The sequence below is a fragment of the Acanthaster planci genome, unplaced genomic scaffold (assembly GCF_054643075.1).
Source record: "Acanthaster planci isolate LZ-2023a unplaced genomic scaffold, COTS_SCS Contig10, whole genome shotgun sequence".
In the NCBI taxonomy this organism is placed as follows: Eukaryota; Metazoa; Echinodermata; class Asteroidea; order Valvatida; family Acanthasteridae; genus Acanthaster; species Acanthaster planci.
Genome location: NW_028257634.1, coordinates 236,912 through 256,299, shown reverse-complemented (window position 1 = coordinate 256,299; position 19,388 = coordinate 236,912). Strand labels below are relative to the sequence as shown.

The following is a 19,388-nucleotide window of genomic DNA, read 5'->3' as shown; positions in this document are numbered from 1 at the left end:
TACGGTTTCAAAACAACGCTGGATTATCACCACTTTTGAGAGTGAAAAATGCCGGTAATGCCCAGCAGCCTGGTCTTTTGTTCGGAGTAAGGTCTTTTGTTACAGGGCCCTGTTTCCTTTGTCCAAGTTCGGAGACCCCGGCCACACATATAAACCATACGGCTCCGATTTCGGAGTCCCCGGCTGGTAGTGGTTAATACTAGGAACAGGAAGGCTCACAGAGGGGGGATTTACTGTTCAATATGTGCAAAACCTGCAAACATTTCTAATCAGTAAAAAAAATTCCAAAATTGAAACATTTTTGCCTTTTTACTGAAAAAATTAAATATCATCATGTCAGTGAAAAACGTATGTGCAATTCTTGTCAAAATTCCTCCCCCACAGAAATGTGGGTGAGGTCTGCTATTGAATACCTACCCCAAACAGTCGCTAAATATGCAAATTCCTTTGCGTCTGATTCAATTCGCTAAATCTTCTGATCGACCGTAGTGCGCCCTCATGTCCCATGGCGCATAGCGGAATGGCCACCATTTTCGTCCTTTTCCGGTATTGAAACCATCCAAGTCAAAAATGGGGAAGGATTGGAGGGAGCCGACTGTTTGGGGTAGGTATTCATAGCAGACCTCACCTACATTTCTGTGGGGGAGGAGTCTTCTCCTTTCAACCTACCCCAAACAGTCGCTAAATATGCAGAGTAGCACTGAGCCCTTGGAGGGGGGTGCGGCGAGGACGCACTACATAATGAGAATGCCAGAGGAATAAGAAATTGTCCAAATTTATTGCAGAATCACCACATAATGGAGTTGTTCATTCTAGTGGTGGGCCGCTTCAATGAGGAACCTTTCTGTATGGATGTGGCCGCTGTTAGGACCGCTCTGCCATGTGCGGAGTCCTTTTGTAGAACATCGGTGAGGTAGCATGTGGTGAAGGTAGATGGGGTCTTCCAGCATGTTACCTTACATATTTCCTCCATTGGTACACCCCTGAAGTAGGCCCAAGATGTAAAAACTGCTCGGATATCATGATCCCTGCTGAAGTGTCACGTTTCATTTTCCACAGAGTTCGGAAACTGCCCATCTGGCTAAAGTGTCTCTGGTCGCAGCTCGGTGAGGTTTTATTGTGTGATGAAAAGCTGCAAAGTTGTATCTCTGAGTTTTGGGTTTTGGCTAGGTGCTATTTAAGAGTCCACACTGGGCACCGTAGTTTGTCATCGGGAGTTCCAGTGTGTTTGGTAATGTCTGGTTCAAAAATGTCAGGAGGATGAAAGGAAACTGAATGGTTCTTGGTGAGAAACCCTAGCGTTGGGATGAGACAAACACCGTGAGGTTCCCATCGGATGTGGCCATCTGAGATGGACAAGGCCTTTAGTTCACTGCCATGCCGTGAGGTAGTAAATGCCAGCAGGAATGCCAGTTTCACCGATAAGTTAATCAACGATGCGTCGCTGAGAGGCTCAAAGGGAGGACCAGCAAGCAGTTGGGGGACAGCTGACAAGTCCCATGTAGAAATTAGTCTCTCAGTTGGGGGATGCTCAAGAAACATCCCCCGGAGAAGATGTTTAAGAGAAGTGTTGTCGGACACAGTCGAACCATCTGGAAAGCCATCATGTATAGCCGCAATGGCTGACCGTTAGTTACGGATAGTTGAAACCTGGAGATCTGATTTGAACAGGTGCATGAAGAAGTCAGCTACAGAGGTCACAGAAACTTTGGTCGGAGACAAACCTCCCTCTGAACACCACAAAGTAAAATGTCGTAATCTGGAGTCATAGATGTTGCGTGTAGACTGGCGTCGACTCTTCGAGGCCATTTCGGCAGCTTCATCATAAAGTCCTGCTGATCTGAAGGACTGTTTGACAATAGCCAACAGGTCAGGTGTAGTGACGTCGGATGAGGGTGAAGCACGCCCGACTTCGGCTGATGTAGCAGATCCAGTCTGTCAGGAAGTATCACTGGTACCTGGCTGAGAAGTCTTGTCAAACGAGGGAACCATGGCTGGCGTGGCCAAAAGGGGGCGATGAGAAGGATGTGGCAGCGTTCCCTTTCGATCTTGGAGAGAACTGCTGGTATTAGGGATATTAGAGGGAAGGCGTAGGCCGACATCCCTTCCCAATTGATTTGAAGAGCGTTCGTTGTCCTTGTCTTTAAATGGAGACTTTCCTGTAGGTTTGTGAGCGTCAGAAGAAAGTTTATCTTTAGCTTCCATTGGAATCTCGGGGACAGAGAGGAAATTATCAAAGTCCTCCCTGGCAAACTGGAAATAAGTCGAGGCCCTGGGTGGTTATGGACACCATTGTTTAGCACTGATGAGAACTTTAACCACTTCCTGCCAGGGACTCCGGGATTGGAGACGTATGGTTTATATGGGTGGCCAGGGTCTCTGAACTCGGACAAAGGAAACAGGGCCCTGTAACAAAAAAACGTACTCCAAACAAAAGACCAGGCTGCTGGGCATTACTGACATTTTTCACTCTCGAAAGTGGTGATAATCCAGCCTTGTTTTGAAACCATATAACAGGGTTTGGGGCATTGAAAGCGAGCGGATTACCACCGGGGACAAAAGCTCTCCACCACCGCAGCGATGAGCCACACAGCACTGCTGCACGCTAATCTGGCCCCTATTGAAAAGAGGTCAGCAGTGCACTAAGCCAGGTTCGTAAACAAAAGACAGTTGTACAACACCGCACAATCTGGGCTCTGTTTACAAGGCTGCAGGCCTGGCTGAAATACTCGGGCATCAATGAAGGTCACCTGTCAACTTAGAGTAGTGCCTAAAGATCACTTAGAGCGGCTATAGACGACCGTTAAATGAAATGATGAATTTTTGAAGGATTTTGAAAACGGAAAAAATGACAGTCAGCCGGCCCATCATCATCATTGATTGAAAAATGTCCTGGCATGAAGTGGTTAAACATCTCAAAGCATGAGCGGTCAAGTGGAAGTTTGGGAAAAATCGGCATTGATGCCTCCAACCTAGCAGGATGGCGCTTGAAGGAAGCATGTGAAGAGGCCTCAGCTGTAGACTGATTGGAAGGCAAGCTTAATATGTGGATCATATCCGTCTGAACAAGATGGAGGGTTAAGGTTGGCTGCAGAGGAGATATCCTCATTTTCAGAGGACGTATTCTGCTCCATCCGCAGTTGAGGAAGGAGGTATATCATCATGTCTAGTAGGGTGGCCAGGGGGCCGGACGTGAGTTGTAGTCTGCGCCGGAACCTGGATAAGTCAAAGGGGTGAAACCATCATATGAAGATTGGATCGCCAATGAACGCAGGTGCGGATGTGGATCTGGATGTGGATCTGGATCCGGGTGCGGATGCAGATCCATGTTGCGCCAGCAAAGGGTCCGGATCTGGGGCATTCGCCGCGGGAGCAGTGGGCTCTAGACAGCTGGCTGTAGAAATGAGCTTCTCCGAGAACATGCAGACCGCTGACATGATGTCGGCCGACGTATCCTCCTTCTGCGAGAAGTGAGACTTTTTCCACTTAGACCCCGTAGAAGAGGAGGAAGAATTTTTGCATTTCTTGCGTACGGGTGAACTGGTTATAGAGCCAGCGGTTGACTCCTGGTGAGTTGGAGCGTCAGAGGCCTGCCCATGCTGCAGTAAAGATACAGCAGGATGGGGCTGGTGAACTGCAGGGGTAGAAGAAGTCTTCTCAGAAAGGCCCAGGAGGAAGCCGGAAGACGGGGTGACATACGGAGATCGAACACCTAGACGGCATAGGAGGCCGGTGGGCTCTGTTGTCACTGTCGCGGGTGGTGATGAGCCCGCAAGGCCCGGTATTGTCTCTGCAGGTAGCGCACCGAGGGGCAGTGTTGTGTTGCCCCGTAGGGTGTCAGGCCGGGTGCCCCGATTGAAAGGGTGTCTGAAGACAATGGCACCAGGGGTGTTGCGCCCGATGTAGCCAATGTTGGCGTTGTAGGGCCGCTCCGGTGCATAAACTTCTGAGCCATGCCAATGTCGGGTGTTGCCCATAGTAGCTTGTTGTCGACCCATGTCACCCATTCAAAATGCTTCAGGACCGGGACACAGAAGTATTGTGCCCAGGCCCAGCAAGCGGGGGAATCTCAACCAATCATTGACTGCGATGCTTCTGTGTTAAGTTGGGGAACTGAGAATACGGATATCGCACGCACTGTAGCTCAGGCCCTGAAGCATGGCGTGGGCCAACCCTGAACTGAACCAAAGATGGTATTGCCAGCAGGGATTAGCCGCGGGATCACAAGTTTAGCAAGAAGCCACTCGATCCTCCGCAGACCGATTTCTGTTGGTCTATGGGGGAATGTGGGGTCGCAAAATTCGGAACGCTCGCACTTCCTCGCGAACCCCAACAATCCCAGGGTCGCCCTATTGGCCCTATGTATTGCTTGGTAGTAACAGCGTAGAGTCAACGATCTATAAAATGCACACAAACGAAAAGAGAAACTATACCACCAAAACAAGAAAATATACACATAAACTCAGAAATATAGAATGTACGTTTATTACAATATGTTACGGTTTGATCAGAAAGTCACAAATTCCGCTATGCGTCATGGGACATGAGGGCGTACTGCAGTTGATCGAAAGATTTAGCGAATTGAATCAAGCACAAAGGAATTTGCATATTGTACTTTGATGACTGCTAAAGTGCCTGTGCACAATTTTTGACGAGATAGGTAAAGACGTCTCCGATAGACACTAATGCCATCTCTCTCAAATCTGTGCCTGAGACATCACAATCATTTAAATACAACACAGTTGTGTCACTTGTCGAAACTCTCTAGTGTGCTCTCAACGCCTCTTTATGATAACTACATCCTACAATCTTGTGCCTCTCTGATGCCTTTTCTGCCAACTGTACAAGATCCTTTCTCTCCATTCCACTGCATGGAATGCCCTGTTCTTTCAAAAAATCCTGAAGCTATTAGTCGATATGCACTTAAATTGCTGAGAGTTGGCTATGTACATGTACATAGTTTTGTTGACCATCAACTTGAGATATGGACCATTTGCAGCAACCTCTTGGTGGCACTCTGTTTATGGAATTGGCCGTATATTGTCAGGCTTTTCATTTAACAGTGTACCTTGTTACCATCAACCTTTGTGATACAGTGGACCACTCGTACATGTACGTGTATTTGTCTAAAACTTGTATGGGGGGCCAAAGTTCACAGAAATATTACCTTTTGGTTGTGTGACAGGTCATTTGCATTCAGCCCTGCAGCAGCGCCCTCGCTTGACAGTTAAGCATTGTTTATCTTAGCATTACACTGACCTTTTATCCATTTAGCCATTCACACCACAGCATTGGTTCAGAAACCATCACTTTGTTGGTGTACCCAAGCATTACTACTAAACTGACTGAGAAGTTTCCCGTCCATTCTCATGCACATCATGGAAGGTGGCTCTTGATTGACCAGGCTTGGGTAATTTTTATTGAGAAGATACTGTATTAGTTTTTAGCTTTCTAAAGACTTTTTTTTATTAGCAAGTTGCTCTGATGTTTGGAACGTCCTATAAGTTCCATTGAAAGTCTTTCCCAATTTGCTGAAGGACCAGTGTTGCCTTTGCTGCATTCCATGTTCTAGATTTGGAGAGTTCAGAGATGATTACTTTGACTGTATTTTAGCAGTTAGTCTGTCTACTCGATTCACTGATTTCCTCCTGATTTGCCTGTAAATTGCCTGTATGTATCTTTATCTCAAACCCTTGTTTTATAAGAGTACTTATAAGAGTATTGATCATGATCAAAAAGAAATGAATCATTGGATTGACCAATACACATACTATTGTTCTATTCCGAAGAATTATTTTCATCGTCTCCGTATGTACAATGAGCAACTGCTGCTAGTAAGGCTGGATATTACTGTATTATCATTGGAACAATAATCAAAGTACTGCGCGTCCAAATCCAAGCTATTTATTCAGGAGTGATAGAAAAGGTTTTTCATATCAGAGCTATACACTCACGAATAGTCATGGAGTTGTTGCTCCAAAGCTGCCTGCTCGGGAATGATCGATGCTGACTGCTTGAGCTGGTATATAGACTTTTGGGGCTGTGTCTTGGCCCATGGGAGCACTGGATTTGGGTGATGATGAATTATTCATACACGTAGAAAGCCTATGGAAGAAAAGTCTATGGGGATTTTGTGCACACTTGTTCTTCACTGACTTAGTTTCTGGAGAGGGATAAAGTCTGAAAAGTTTGGGAGCGGGAGGGTGAAAGGCTGTTCGTGAGTGAGCTACGGGGGATGTGGTCAACGATGGAAAGGGTGAGCCTTTCTCGGTACATTGGGTTGTGTACAACACTTAGTCTCTGGATGGATAGGAAATCTACGCATAGTTCTTACGGGGTAAAACTGAGGGTTGGTGGAGGTAATGGACCTCGCTGTGCCGTGACCGGACACATGTTTTCAGTGTGTGGTTTGGCAGGACACATACAGCATGAATTGGGGGTCTGTGTGGGCCGAATGTACTGTTCATGTGTGTAACTGAAAGTAGGATGGACTCCAAGAAAGACTTCAGGGAAAATGAGTTGGAATGCACTTCGGAGTTGCAGTTCCAGGGCATGTCGTAGCATAGTACAACTGGGTCTTGCTTGGAAAGCAATACACTGTGTACAAATGCGTGTAATCTAGATGGTCATTGCGCGCTCGCTGTGGGCTCAGTGTGTGGTGTGTGGAATAGAAATAACCCATACGCTACAATCTACATGTACCTGCACATCATGTAGGGGAACAGTATGTGGAGCATATCAGTATACTCTTTAAGGGCATCCCCTTGTCCAGTGTCATGCAAGTAGTATGCTGGAAGTTATCATGCTACCTCAGGGGATGTCAGTGCAGTTCATGAACTGAGCTGGATGTGTCAGCCGTCCACATTACCACCATGTAGCATCATCAGTCTCATATTGCACTCTTCTGGAGCCCTGCAGTATTTCTCTGTCTTAGGCTATGAAAGGCTTTCCCTTAGCCGCACTCTTTATCATTTGCACTTTTGTGTCTTATGTTCAAACCTGTCTTCCTGTATTGTTACTCTGCGTATGTAGTATTTGATAGCTGTCTCATCAAACCAAGGACAAGGTACTGTTTTCTTGCTTTAATCTTCTGAGAGGATTGGAGTGACCAGATTTTGGAACCTCATGTGCATTGTTTGGCTGCAAATTGCCAAAACGTGGAGGGAGTTGTTTTATCTGGATGGCTCAGAATTTTTCCAGAGGTATCCACCTACTTCAAGTAGGCCTACTCGTCGTACAATTACTGGTGTTGCTAACCGTAGCAAATTCTACCCGAGGCCAGGATATTGCAATATCTGTTCACCATCATGCCAACTTTCATCTGAAAACGTACAAGCTCAGTCTGCACAGGCCTTTCATTATTTTGCGTTCCACAAGTCTTCATTCACCACGATCACACAAGGTGCTATATAGGTGGACTAAACATTGTTATTCATGTTTACTCATTCCTTACGGTAATCCCTCGGTGGATATAACAATCTTCATTGACATCGCTAAAAATCCCGTACTAGTGCTTCACAACACACATAGCGATATTCACCGTTACAGCATTGCTAGGCAGTCATCGGCTGTGACATACCTGAGGTCATCTCAGTATCCCCACCCACTTACAGAAATAGCACCATGGCAGCAGAATGACAATCAAATTCATACTGGTTCTCCAGCAGCCTGTCTGAGTTACACAAGAGCTGAACTACTTGCACTTCGAGGGACATCTTTTTTATCTACAATTGATAAGAGCCTCATGAAGTCTCTTGGAATTGCCAAGCAAGGTGAGGATGACGGAGTAGCAGACAGACGTATCCTGGATGTGACCTCCCTCCAATATCACAGGGTGTCTGATATTCCAGACGTTTACAAGACGGTTGATCACTCAACAATACTGACTGACAAGGGTCGGAGAATTTCTAACTTACCTGTACGTTATCCATATCTTGAGGCTCGCAGCTTGGTTCCTGCATTCAAATGGGCCTTAGTAAACACTTGGTCCATCAGAAACAAGCGTGAAAACTTTTGCGATTATATCATTGATGAGAATATTGATTTTTGTATTCTAACCGAAACTTGGCGGAAAGAAAATGAGTTTGCAGTTTGATCATTGTCTTCCACCTGGTAATTCCATTAACAATCGGCCCAGACAAAATAGATCAGTTGGGGGCATTAGTGGTGTTTTTTGCAGTGACCTGTTTAAGGTGAATAAAACCAACTTTGGGGAGACAGCATTTTTTGAGTTTGTTGAATGGACAGTTGGTTTTAGAGGCAATCAAGTGAAGTTTATAGCTGTGTACAAATGTCCTTATTCAACCATACACTCTACATCCAATTCCTATTAACCACTTCATGCCGGGGCATTTTTCAATGTTGATGATGCTGGGCCGGCATGACTACCATTTTTTCCGTTTTCAAAATCCTTCAACAATTCATCATTCCATTTAACGGTCGTTTATAGCTGCATGAAGTAATCTTTAGGCACTACTCTAAGTTGACAGGTAACCTTCATTGACGCCCGAATATTTCAGCCAGGCCAGCAGCCTTGTAAACAGAGCCCAGATTGTGCGGTGTTATACAACTGTCTTTTGTTCAAGAACCTGGCGTAGTGCACTGCTGACCTCTTTTCAATAGGGGCCAGATTAGCGTGCAGCGGTGCTGTGTGGCTCATCGCTGCGGTGGTGGAGCACTTTTGTCCGCGGTGGTAATCCGCTTGCTCTCAATGCCCCAAACCCTGGTATACAGTTTCAAAATAACGCTGGATTATCACCACTTTTGAGAGTGAAAAATGCCAGTAATGCCCAGCAGCCTGGTCTTTTGTTCGGAGTATGGTCTTTTTATACAGGGCCCTGTTTCCTTTGTCCGAGTTCGGAGACCCTGGCCACGCATATAAACCATACGGCTCCGATTTCGGAGTCCTCAGCTGGTAGTGGTTAATACATTTTTTGAGGAATTTGAAAATTACTTGGATGTTGTTTTAGACTGTCATTTGCCAGTACTCAGTTGTGAGTTTAATATCCTTGTCAATGATGTAGAAAATCCAGTAGCTATGAAGTTTAATGATATTTGTTTTTCGAGAAATCTGATCCAACACGTGCATGTTCCAAGTCATGAATCTGGTCATACTCCCGATTTGTTTATTACACGTGACGACGATAAACTCTGCCTCTCTCCACCTGTAGAGGGCCATTTTATGTCAGATCACTGTTTTGTAACTACATTGTTAGGTAAAAATGTCGCGCTTATCGGAGTGAAAACACAATCATATACATGTATGTATAGACATTTTACTTCCTATTATTACATCTATGGTTAATCGTTCCTTCAGAAATGGTGTATTTGAAAAAAATGGAGTGGTTATTCCTTTGATTAAGAAACGTTGGGCTGGTGCTGACTTGTCAAATTTCAGATTAATCAGTAATTTGTGCTTCGTTTCAAAATTAGTGGAATGTATAGCTGCAGATCAAATCACTGCTCATATGCACTAAAATAATCTCTTCCCAACAAATCAATCAGCTTAGGCAGTTTCTCAGTACAGAAACCATGCTTTGTAGAATTACTTTGGATGTGTTTCAAAATATGGATGACAAACAGGTAGCAATGATGGTTTTACTTGACCTTGGTGACGCATTTGATACAGTTGATCATACGTTGTTGCTCCAAATTATGGAGAATGATTTTGGTTTTTGGCAAGTTGCGAAGCAATGCGAGCCTACATGTATGTAATACCGATTTCCATCTTCTGTCCGTCCGTCTGTCTGGCTGGCCGTCTGTCTGGCTGGCCGTCCGTCCTTAAATGTTAAAGTTTTTCTTGCTGGTCCATAGGTGTTAAAATGTGCCATTGAGTGCTTGTTTGCTTCCTTTTGGAATTTTTTCTCCCAAACTGTATCATCAAACCCATTCATTGCAAAATATAGTAAAATCTCAATTAGTCAAAGCCTGTTAACTCTATCAGTACCACATTGTGTTGACACAGGAAGTGGTTGGTGACCGCATTGTGTGCAGGGTGTGTGCACTTCAGTACCGAATTGTTTTTCACGGAATGGGGGCATCCAATTCCTCGTTTTTCAAGCTCATTTTTCTTCGTGAAGACTTCATTTTACCCAAAAAAGTTGTGCATGCAAGTTAATCCTTATAAAATTACCTTTCTTGTGGGTTCTAAATTTGGTATATATTGCCACACAACAGGTATTTTGCATGAGAATTTCTGTAATTTTGAGGCAGAAACATCTTTGAGTTTGTAATTGTACGTTTTTCATTTACGTGGTAGTCATCTTCCAACCCTGTTTTCACCATAAAATCTTCATTGAACAAAGGAGATTTGTGTGAGGCGTATGTTGCCAGTGAAATAAGCTTTTATTTCATACAAAAATGGCATGATTTGAAGAGAGAATGAGCAAGTTACACCAAGAAACGTTTTGAGGAGTCTTCAATTTTCAGCATGTTTCATGTAATAACCTCAAATGCACAAGTGTGCGTGTAAATGTACAGTGCCTTATACTGTGCATCATGTGCATGTGGAAGCAGAAAATTGTGTTGTACATGTAAATGGACCGGTAAACGTACTGTACATAGACAAGACAATGGCGGTGGTTGGAAAATTCTGTTGATGTTTTACAACAGAATGTAACTCATTTACATTATATACATTCACATAATAAACTACACATAACTAAAAATGGAAAGACAAAATCATGACACAATGTTTGTGGACAAAATACAAAAAGAAATTTCTTGATGTTCATGAAATGCAACCCATTGTGCAAATCCTTACATGTGGTAAAGGACAATATTATCTCGTGCAAAAATATTTCAATTATCTGTCACACAAAGGAACTCCTTCCAAGTTTATTGGGAATCTCTAAATTTCAGGACTTTTTCACTCATTCTTATTGATGAAGTTTCTTCCAACTAGCAAGTCTTACACATCAAAACTGATTACAATGCTTTCAGCAAAAATATAAAATGTGTGTCCCCAACAGTATTTTTGTTTGATATGACTGGAAAATGTTATATTCAAACTCAAGAGTGCCCTCCCCACTGTCTCCATTATGACGAAAGATTCTGACAAGGCCAATAAAAACCTTGCAACAAAGAAAGTCACAAAATTGGCACATGTATGAACAAATTTGTGAGTAATGTTTACATGTTGTCAAGTGACCTTGGTATTTCATAGCATCTCAGTTGAATTGATGCAGTGGAGTCTTGATTGAACAAACAATAGTCATGTAATAGTGCAACAATATCATGTAAGTTTACAACAGCAGTTGGTTGACGCCATGTTTGTTGATATTTTGATACCCACTATTGCGTGATGTGACGACATGTAAACATTGGTCAAGCGATCGGTCTATCCTTCTACAGACAGTTCCATGTTTTGAACCATGCTCATTCACACAAAAACTACATGTACTGTACATGCATGAAAAAGATGTGCATGTATAGGCCTATTGATGATGTTGATTTCAGTTGTGAACTTACAAAGTCCTTACTAGTTACATTTCAGAAGTCAAATTTTGAAATTTGCATGAACTGATGCGAACTACTGCTCAATATGAAGTAACGGGAATGATTGAGACCGAAAGCAGAATTATTTCTGCATGCGTTCTACAGGATCCTACCCATCCAACCTGTCATCTTTGTAGTTCACGTATGAGTGGTATCTTTCAAAACACGGAACTGCACACATTGCCTTGTCACACTTGCGACAACATATGGATGTCTGTTTTTGTCCCCCCTGCTTGGATCTGTCACTACAAATGACACAGTCTGGTTTTCGGCCATTGTCCGTTTTGGAGGGAAAGTGCCCTCTTTCTGTCATTCTTGAAGGAAGATCAGCACGTGAAGCTCTTCGTCCCCGACGAGTCTGGTTGCGTTCCCATCCCAGAAGCAGGCCCTCGATCACAGCTTGCCGAAACTTTATTTTGGTCAGAGATGCATTGTCTGGCAAGCTGTTGTACACGATGGAGGCATTGGCATACCTCCAGTATGTGGAAAAACACACGTTTCCACCATTTCACGCTACGATGAGTGTGATTGTAGTATTGGAAGAACTGATCAGCAAGATCAGTCCCTCCCATGTTTTTGTTGTAGTCCTTTTCTGAAACCATCAGCAGTTTCGCGTGATCGCACTCGTTTGTTTGTAAGGGTGCAGTCCCCGATGGTTGTGAGAACAGTTACTGGCCTCTTGTCATGCCATACAATGCAAAGTTGCACATTCTTCACATAAAAGGCAGGTGGGTCCCCTTTCTTCATGCTGTTCTCCTTCGGATTGGCTGCTTGTGGCTTTCCTTGTGTGTTGTACCTCACTGTACCACAGCATCCAAATCCAAGCTCCGTGAGTTTCGCATACAGTGATGGACTTGTGTAATAGTTGTCACAAAATAAGTTGTGACCCTTGTGTTCAAATCCTTCCACCAAGTCAAGAATGACACATCCATTGACATTTAAGGTAGGGGGGTGTTCCATGTGAGGGTTGACGGGCTGATTTGCGCCAGCTGGTGCTGGGCGATCCTCACGTCCTGTGTAGAGCTTCCATTTGCAGGTGTATCCAGTAGCAGATTCGTTGAGTGAAAATGCCTTCCTACCCCACTTGACAGGCTTTTTCGGCATGTATTGCACAAAGCCGAGTCTTCCTTTGAATTTTAGCATACTTTCATCCGGGGAAAGATTCTGATGAGGTTTGTACACAGAAGAAAATCGTTGAATGACCAAGTCCAAAAACGGCTGAAGTTTCCTGAGTTTGGACAGGTTTGCATCTTGGGGGCGGGGGGCTTCATTATTGGATAAATGAAGGTACCAAAGAAGGAGTGAGAAGCGGTTACGTGACATTATTGATGAGTAGAATGTGTTGCGGAGAAGTTCCAGGGTTGACCAGAACATGCGGTATTGGGGCATTCGGTTTATTCCCATGGCCAGAATTAGTGCTACAAATGCTTTCATCTCACATCAACAGGATTTGATGCCCATTTGGCTGCGTTCTCTGGGTTCATGTAGACTTTGGGTCGCATATCGGCTTGTTTCAGTCACCAGCAGATCCCAGATGGCAGCACTGAAGTACAGCATAAATACCTCTACTGCTGACAGTCCAGTAAAGTCGTCAGTGGGGCCAGGATTTCCTGTAAATTGCAGTGGTGTGGGTACATGGTCTGCCGTGCTTCGCCAGCCCTCACGGAAAATTGGTTGCTTGGGTTTACCAGGGCGACCTGCTGCAACTCTGCCCCGGCCAGCGCCACTGCGTTCCCCACGAGTACGTACTCCACGTCCACCACGAGCAGGTACTCCGCCATGAATCCCGCAACCAGCGTCACCGGGACCTGTTGCGTGCCCACGGCCAATGCCACCCGCTGTTGCACCGCTCGGACCCAACGTGTTGCTGTCGTGAGACCCTTCAGAATCTGACGAAAAACCGGCAGATTCCTCCTCAGATTCCTCCTCAGAATAGTCGGAATCACTGTCGGCACAAATCTCTTCAAGAATTCGGGCATCTCTCTCATCTATGTTGATAACTTCGCAGCAAATCTTCTAAAAAGTTGGGTTCAGTGTCAAAGTTCGCATGGCATTTCTCGGAATTATCTAATGGTGACCCCTATTGAATTATACATCATTGAAAAGCCCATGTGAGGTGCTTTCCAACTGTATAAAGGTCATCAACAGACGGCAGCAAATAAAGTTTTTAGACCTAATTGAAAATGGGCATTGCGCCCGTCGACAAAAGTCGCCTATGGGAAGGAAGCGCAGGTTACCGCGCGTCGATAAAAGTCGCCCATGGGAATGAGCACGGGTGAGCGCTCTGTGGACGAAAGTCGCCCATGGGAATGAGAGGGTTAAGTCGAAACTCCATTTACCTTGAAGTCTTTCTGTATTGCCGACAAAAGAATAGGCCTGTAATATATGTACAATAAACTATCCGTAACTCAAAATGTCAATACCACTGAAGCCGCTTATCTCGAAGTTTTGGTAGGCCAATTAAAAAAAAACACTGAAAAATGATGAACAAAAGTGATTAAAGAACGCTTGCCTTCATTATGAGTCATTACTGTCACGCGCTCGGCTCTTCTTTGATTAGCCAAGCATGTTCACATGGGCTGCCATTGTCACGTCGATAAAGGGTGCAGACCACTAATTCAAGTGAGAATTTCTGGCCAGCTCATTAGCATTAAAAGTATCTTTTGAAAAAGGAGATTGCTTGGCCCCCTTAATGATGAGATTGTGTAAATCGTTGCCAGAATCAACTCCCTGGGTCTTTCAGCTTTCATATGAGAGCAGAAGGGCTAAAAACTACGGTTGAAAAATGGTCCTAAGTGCCCGAGAAAGTTGAGGGTTGCCACTTGAAAAATGGCTGCAATCAGACTTGGGAAAAATCACTTTTTGGTGGGTGATTTTGTTTTGTGGGAATAATGAAAAACGTAATTTGTTAACCCACAAAAAAATTGAAAAGAAATTGAAAGATAGCTGACCAGACAAGAATTTAATTTGTGTTTTAGAAATCTCAGGGATGTTGGCGTGCATGCTATTGGGCCCTGAACAGTGCTGATTTTACACTGTTTTCAATGGGGCTTGAATTAGTGGACTGGACCCACAAGCACTGGGTGGGCATCAACCGCAACTGTAAAATAAATCAAGCACGAATGATGTGCCCTCAAGCACTGTGTACATGTATCACGTGACCAGCACGGAAACCCTGACCAACTGGAATTCTTTGCCAACCCAGTTGAAAGATGTTACGAATGAAAATGAGTTCAAGCTTGCCATCAAGACGTATCTCTTTGATAGATGTAATAATTATAAGGTCTTATGCGAGTCAGTTTATGTTTTATTAATCGTGTGGTTCACTGGTAAGCAGGAGGTCATGGGTTCGAGTCCCACCCGAGTAAGCTTGTGAATTTTTCGCAAGCTCTCGGACGAGCTCTGAGCATACAGTGTTTATCAATATATACGTTGGGTAGGGCAAAACCCGCTTTCTAAAATAACATGTAGTTTTTGTAACTTTTAATTATACATAATTTTAATTGTAGTTTTACATAACCGTTATGAATGTATAATCATTATTTTTTGGTATTTTGATATGTACAGTGCTATTGAAATTGTTAATAGAAATGGCGTTTAAAAATGAAATAAATGTTAAATGTGTAGTAGCATTCTGTGGCTAAGACAGATGTAGTAAAACCCACCTGGGGGGTTTATTCTCCCAGAGAGTACTTAAGATAGAGTGTCTCCATCCTACCTCTGAGTCCCCACTCCTGTATACACCCACACTTTCCAGGGCTCGGAAAATTCCATGAAAGTTTTTCCTAGTTTCGGATCGCGCATGCAATTTTCCAGTACATGTACATGTACGAACGTCATGAACTCAACTACATGTGCGTAACAGATTAGTACGTGATGTGATGGGTTCGTCAATTTTGCAGCGTGGGGGGATTTGTGGTCAACAGCTCACTGAGCAGCAAAGTCAAGTCAAAAGTTATGCAGGCTATTCATGTTGATGCACTGAAAATCTAATATATAAACAAATCCCCTTTAAAATAAGACTTACTTTACTGCATGTAGAAAATATGCTTATTACAATGGTTTTGGCAGAGAAATAGGTTTATGCTTGACTACTTTTAATAGTAAAGAAATTTTTGAAGCGATCCAGAACTGGTGAAACTGATCCAGAACTTGAAAAAGTGTCGTCACTTTTGTCGATCTTGTAAGACAACTTAAAAGCTCAAAATTTGAAAATATGCGTGTACAAGGTAGACCTCTGACCCCATTTCATTGGAATTTGATGATAATTGAGCTGTAATATGACTGAATATAGTGTAAGCGATCCTGAATAAGGAAAACGACTGAAGACAGACGCGGCTGCATTGCTCATGCCAACAATATGACCGTACGTACCACGGTGCACCTACCTGAACATGTACAGTCGTGTAACATTAAGGTTAGGATGTCGATTTTTTTTCGGTGCACGGTGCTGAAATGTCCAAAACGCTGGGCAAAAAATGTGTTGCCGAAAACAGGTGCTTGCCTGTTGGGCTGGCAGCCTGGAACATTAGGTTGCCTGACAAAATATTTCAGTTGTCCCGGGATGTCGGACTACCCGACTCTGCAAGCCCTGCTTTCACGCTTGTATACTTGAGCAAAGAAGTGTTACGGAGAGCGGAATGCAAGGTACTTTGAGTAAATTGTACTAAATGATTTGCACCCTCTACAGGATGTAGTGACATGCTATAGGTAGGTACATTCTAGTAGAAATGTCCAGTAATTGTGTTAGGGGAGTTTTGCACGTTTTCATAATAAACTTTTTTTTTTTCATATTTTTTTTAGAGGAAGAGGAGAGAGATTTGTTGGCAGTCATGCATCTCAAATGCATCAACATGGCACAACACAGCCTTCAACAGTTTTTCAAGCAGCTTTGGTATGTGTCATTTTGTATGTGTTCTGTACCCATAGAGTAACAAATTGAAAACTAACGTGATGCATCTTAAAATGAACTTTTGGCCTCCATCTTGTTCGAGGTTAACAGTCTTGATTATCTGCTGATTGTCTGCACATTCTTTACAATATGATGTAGCTGCACAATCAATGGCAATGGGCTGATGGAAGGATGCCCCAAGCTATGCAGCCTATGATTGTAATCAAAGCAGTCAAGTAAAAGTGTCTAGTTTCCAAAGGTGAGTATTGTGAAGACTGTAGGAATAATATGCAAGTAAGTTTGAACATTCACATTTGGGCCAAACTGACATTCTTTAGCATTTACCATCTTTATTCCAGACATTAAGATTACGTTTGTAATTTTAAGCCCAAGGCTGGCTGAGTAATGTTAAAGACACATTGAAAAGGAACCCTTCTTTCCCCAATTATAACCTTTATGCAACATGTAACCCCATCCCAAAAGAGCTCTTTTATTTTTTATGACTATGTTTTCCTTTTGCATACTTTAATTGTTGCTTTTGACATTTCTACTGGTAAGCAGTGTTCCAGTGGTGAGCCTTTGATCTTTTGCAGAGATGCCAACTTGTACAATTTAGGCCTAATTTTTATAATTTTTCTAGTCCATTTACGATTGTATCATCTAGATTTCCCATTGAAAGGTACAATTTCCATACAGTTCTGTCCGTCTCTATGTTTAAAAGATAGCCTGGAGCCGGCCTTGTATTGCGTGTGTCTAAAGTGTATCACTGGCATTCCGCAAATCGGAATGCATTCTTTTCTCTCCCCCCTCTTTCTCATCTACCTAGATACTAAATGAACAATCAGTATTGGAGTCATGTGTGACATTTTTCAAGTTGTCCAATGAGAGCCTGGGCTAGTCATGTTGTAAGGGCATGTTCTGGGTGACAGTTTGCCCCAAAATTTTGGCAAGCTTGGCATTCCAGACTTTGCCATCATGCTGATTATATGCCTACCGAATTTTGTCTGCTCTGCACTATTTTTCTTTGGACCGACCAGGGACCTCCAAATCCAAGTCTTCCTCCTATGTTCACAAGTGTTGGCTCTCTATCTTAGTTATTGAACTGCATGTTCTGAAAGAGGGTCTGGAGGGGAGTACATGTATCTGCAGTCCACCTGAGGAGCTGTCCCCAGGCATCCCAGCCACCAACTGAAGCTATATATATTGTGACTTGCAGACACAGCACAAGTACACCAAGGCATTTGTGGCATTAATCACCAGCATCAATCTTACAAGATCTGCAAGAATTATTTTGCGTTACATTTCTTCTGCTGAATTTTTGCTTTTCACTTTTGTCAACCAGCTACACAACATAATTACTCCCGTTTTCCTACCTTGGAACAACTTGTTATAACTCATCTCTACATCTAGAATTTTGGCAACATTATTTCTTGAGCTCAAAGTGTAGTTTAATTGAAGAGGATCCTGCATTTTCTGTAAATCTCACATTTTCATTTGTGTCCTCTGAATTGGTGTTTCCTCCATTCACTTCATATTTGTCACATGCTGGAAGTTGTGTGGAGTGCCCACTGTGCTGCAAAAATCTACAAAACGCTCGCCAACCGGTTGCCATATGCGTTATGAGTGTTGGATGTCCATGCCAAGGGTAGTAAACACCTTATCTTTGACCCTACTATACTTGGGGAAAAAAGGTAATGGGGTCATGTGCAGTGCCACTTGGGGGGCCACAGAACGAAAACGGTCCAACCATGTTACCTGAATGAAAACATACCCTCCTGTTGCATAATTGGGAAGCCCAGCATTGCACTGCAACCATGATTGGGTAAAACTCAAGAAACGAGATGGAAGGAGGAGATGAAATATCTGATGGCGGCCACCGCCCTTTTGTCCACTGCCCCATAGAGTATGCCCCAAACCCAATACCCGCTGCTGCAGCGATAAACAACTCAACATCCTGAAGTGTAGAAACTCCATCCTAGCCACGTCTTCAAGTCCTGTTTGGCCCCAACTGAAAGCTGCACTCTATGATGGGGCTTAGTCAGACCTTGTGTGAGTGCAATCATACAGCGAAGGAACGCTCTACCTGGCGCCACTGCCTGACACACAATTTAGCACACCCACCAAGGACTGAACTTCCACCAACTTGATCTTCTTTCTATTCAGCAGTACCTATACAATTTTGTCTCCGAGTGCGACATGCACCTACATAAGCTTGGAATCAATCAAGCCTAAGTAAGTTATGACTTGCTGTGGGCCTTCTGCCTTTTCCATTGCCAGGGGGACCCCAAGCGTTGAGCACGTTAAAAAATTCATCTAACATATTTTTGCATCATCTAAGTAATGTGTGATAGCTGCTGACTTGGCAACTTGACAAATGCAAAACTCAAGAAATGTATTAAATTTCCCCAAAAGAGCACATGAGATTGAACAGCCCATGGGGTAAGCATCGATTATAGTAGAATTTGTCCTGAAATGTAAAACCGAGCAACTCATAATCGGCTGGTGCCACTGGAAGCAACCGAAAGGCAGACTTAATATCTGACTTAGCCATCCATGCCCCTTGAACATTTTTACGCACAATGTCAACGGCTGCATCCAAAGAAGCATATCTAACAACACCCTGATCACGATCAATGAAGTCATTAACAGAACTCCCAGCTAGAAAAGAAAGGTGATGTCTGAGATAGTGTTAGGCTCATGTTTTGGGACTAACCCAATACAGTAGGTGAGCACTGTAGTTGGGGAAATGGGGGGCTGTCGAAAGGACAAGCAATTCTACCCGGGCTACGCTCTGCAGTTTTCTCCAAAACAATGTGTGGAAGCTCTTTAGCTGATTTTAGGCAATAACACTTGGTGCATTTGAGCTTCTCCCTGGGTTGTCAGCCTCACTGGTGTGCAATGCTTGCCAGTCAGGGTAGGACTTTCTGCCGCCGAGGGCATCGTGCTAGTAGTATAGCTCAGTCACTGCCGACCAAACAACAGCAAACAGGATTCCCTCCTC

General features: G+C 43.7%; 1 protein-coding gene and 1 pseudogene across 1 annotated transcript in view; one reads left to right on the top strand and one right to left on the bottom strand.

Moving 5' to 3' along the window:
* Positions 1 to 787: 787 nt before the first annotated feature.
* Positions 788 to 2,205, bottom strand: LOC147795517 (uncharacterized; annotated as a pseudogene).
* A 2,395-nt stretch (positions 2,206 to 4,600) lies between these two features.
* Positions 4,601 to 19,388, top strand: part of LOC147795516 (uncharacterized) — a 40,651-nt gene continuing 25,863 nt past the window's right edge. The window contains exons 1-2 of the mRNA XM_087131740.1: positions 4,601 to 7,772; positions 16,300 to 16,390. Coding sequence (XP_086987866.1) covers positions 16,340 to 16,390 — 51 coding nt within the window. The 5' untranslated portion in view covers positions 4,601 to 7,772; positions 16,300 to 16,339. The remainder of the gene's footprint in view (positions 7,773 to 16,299; positions 16,391 to 19,388) is intronic.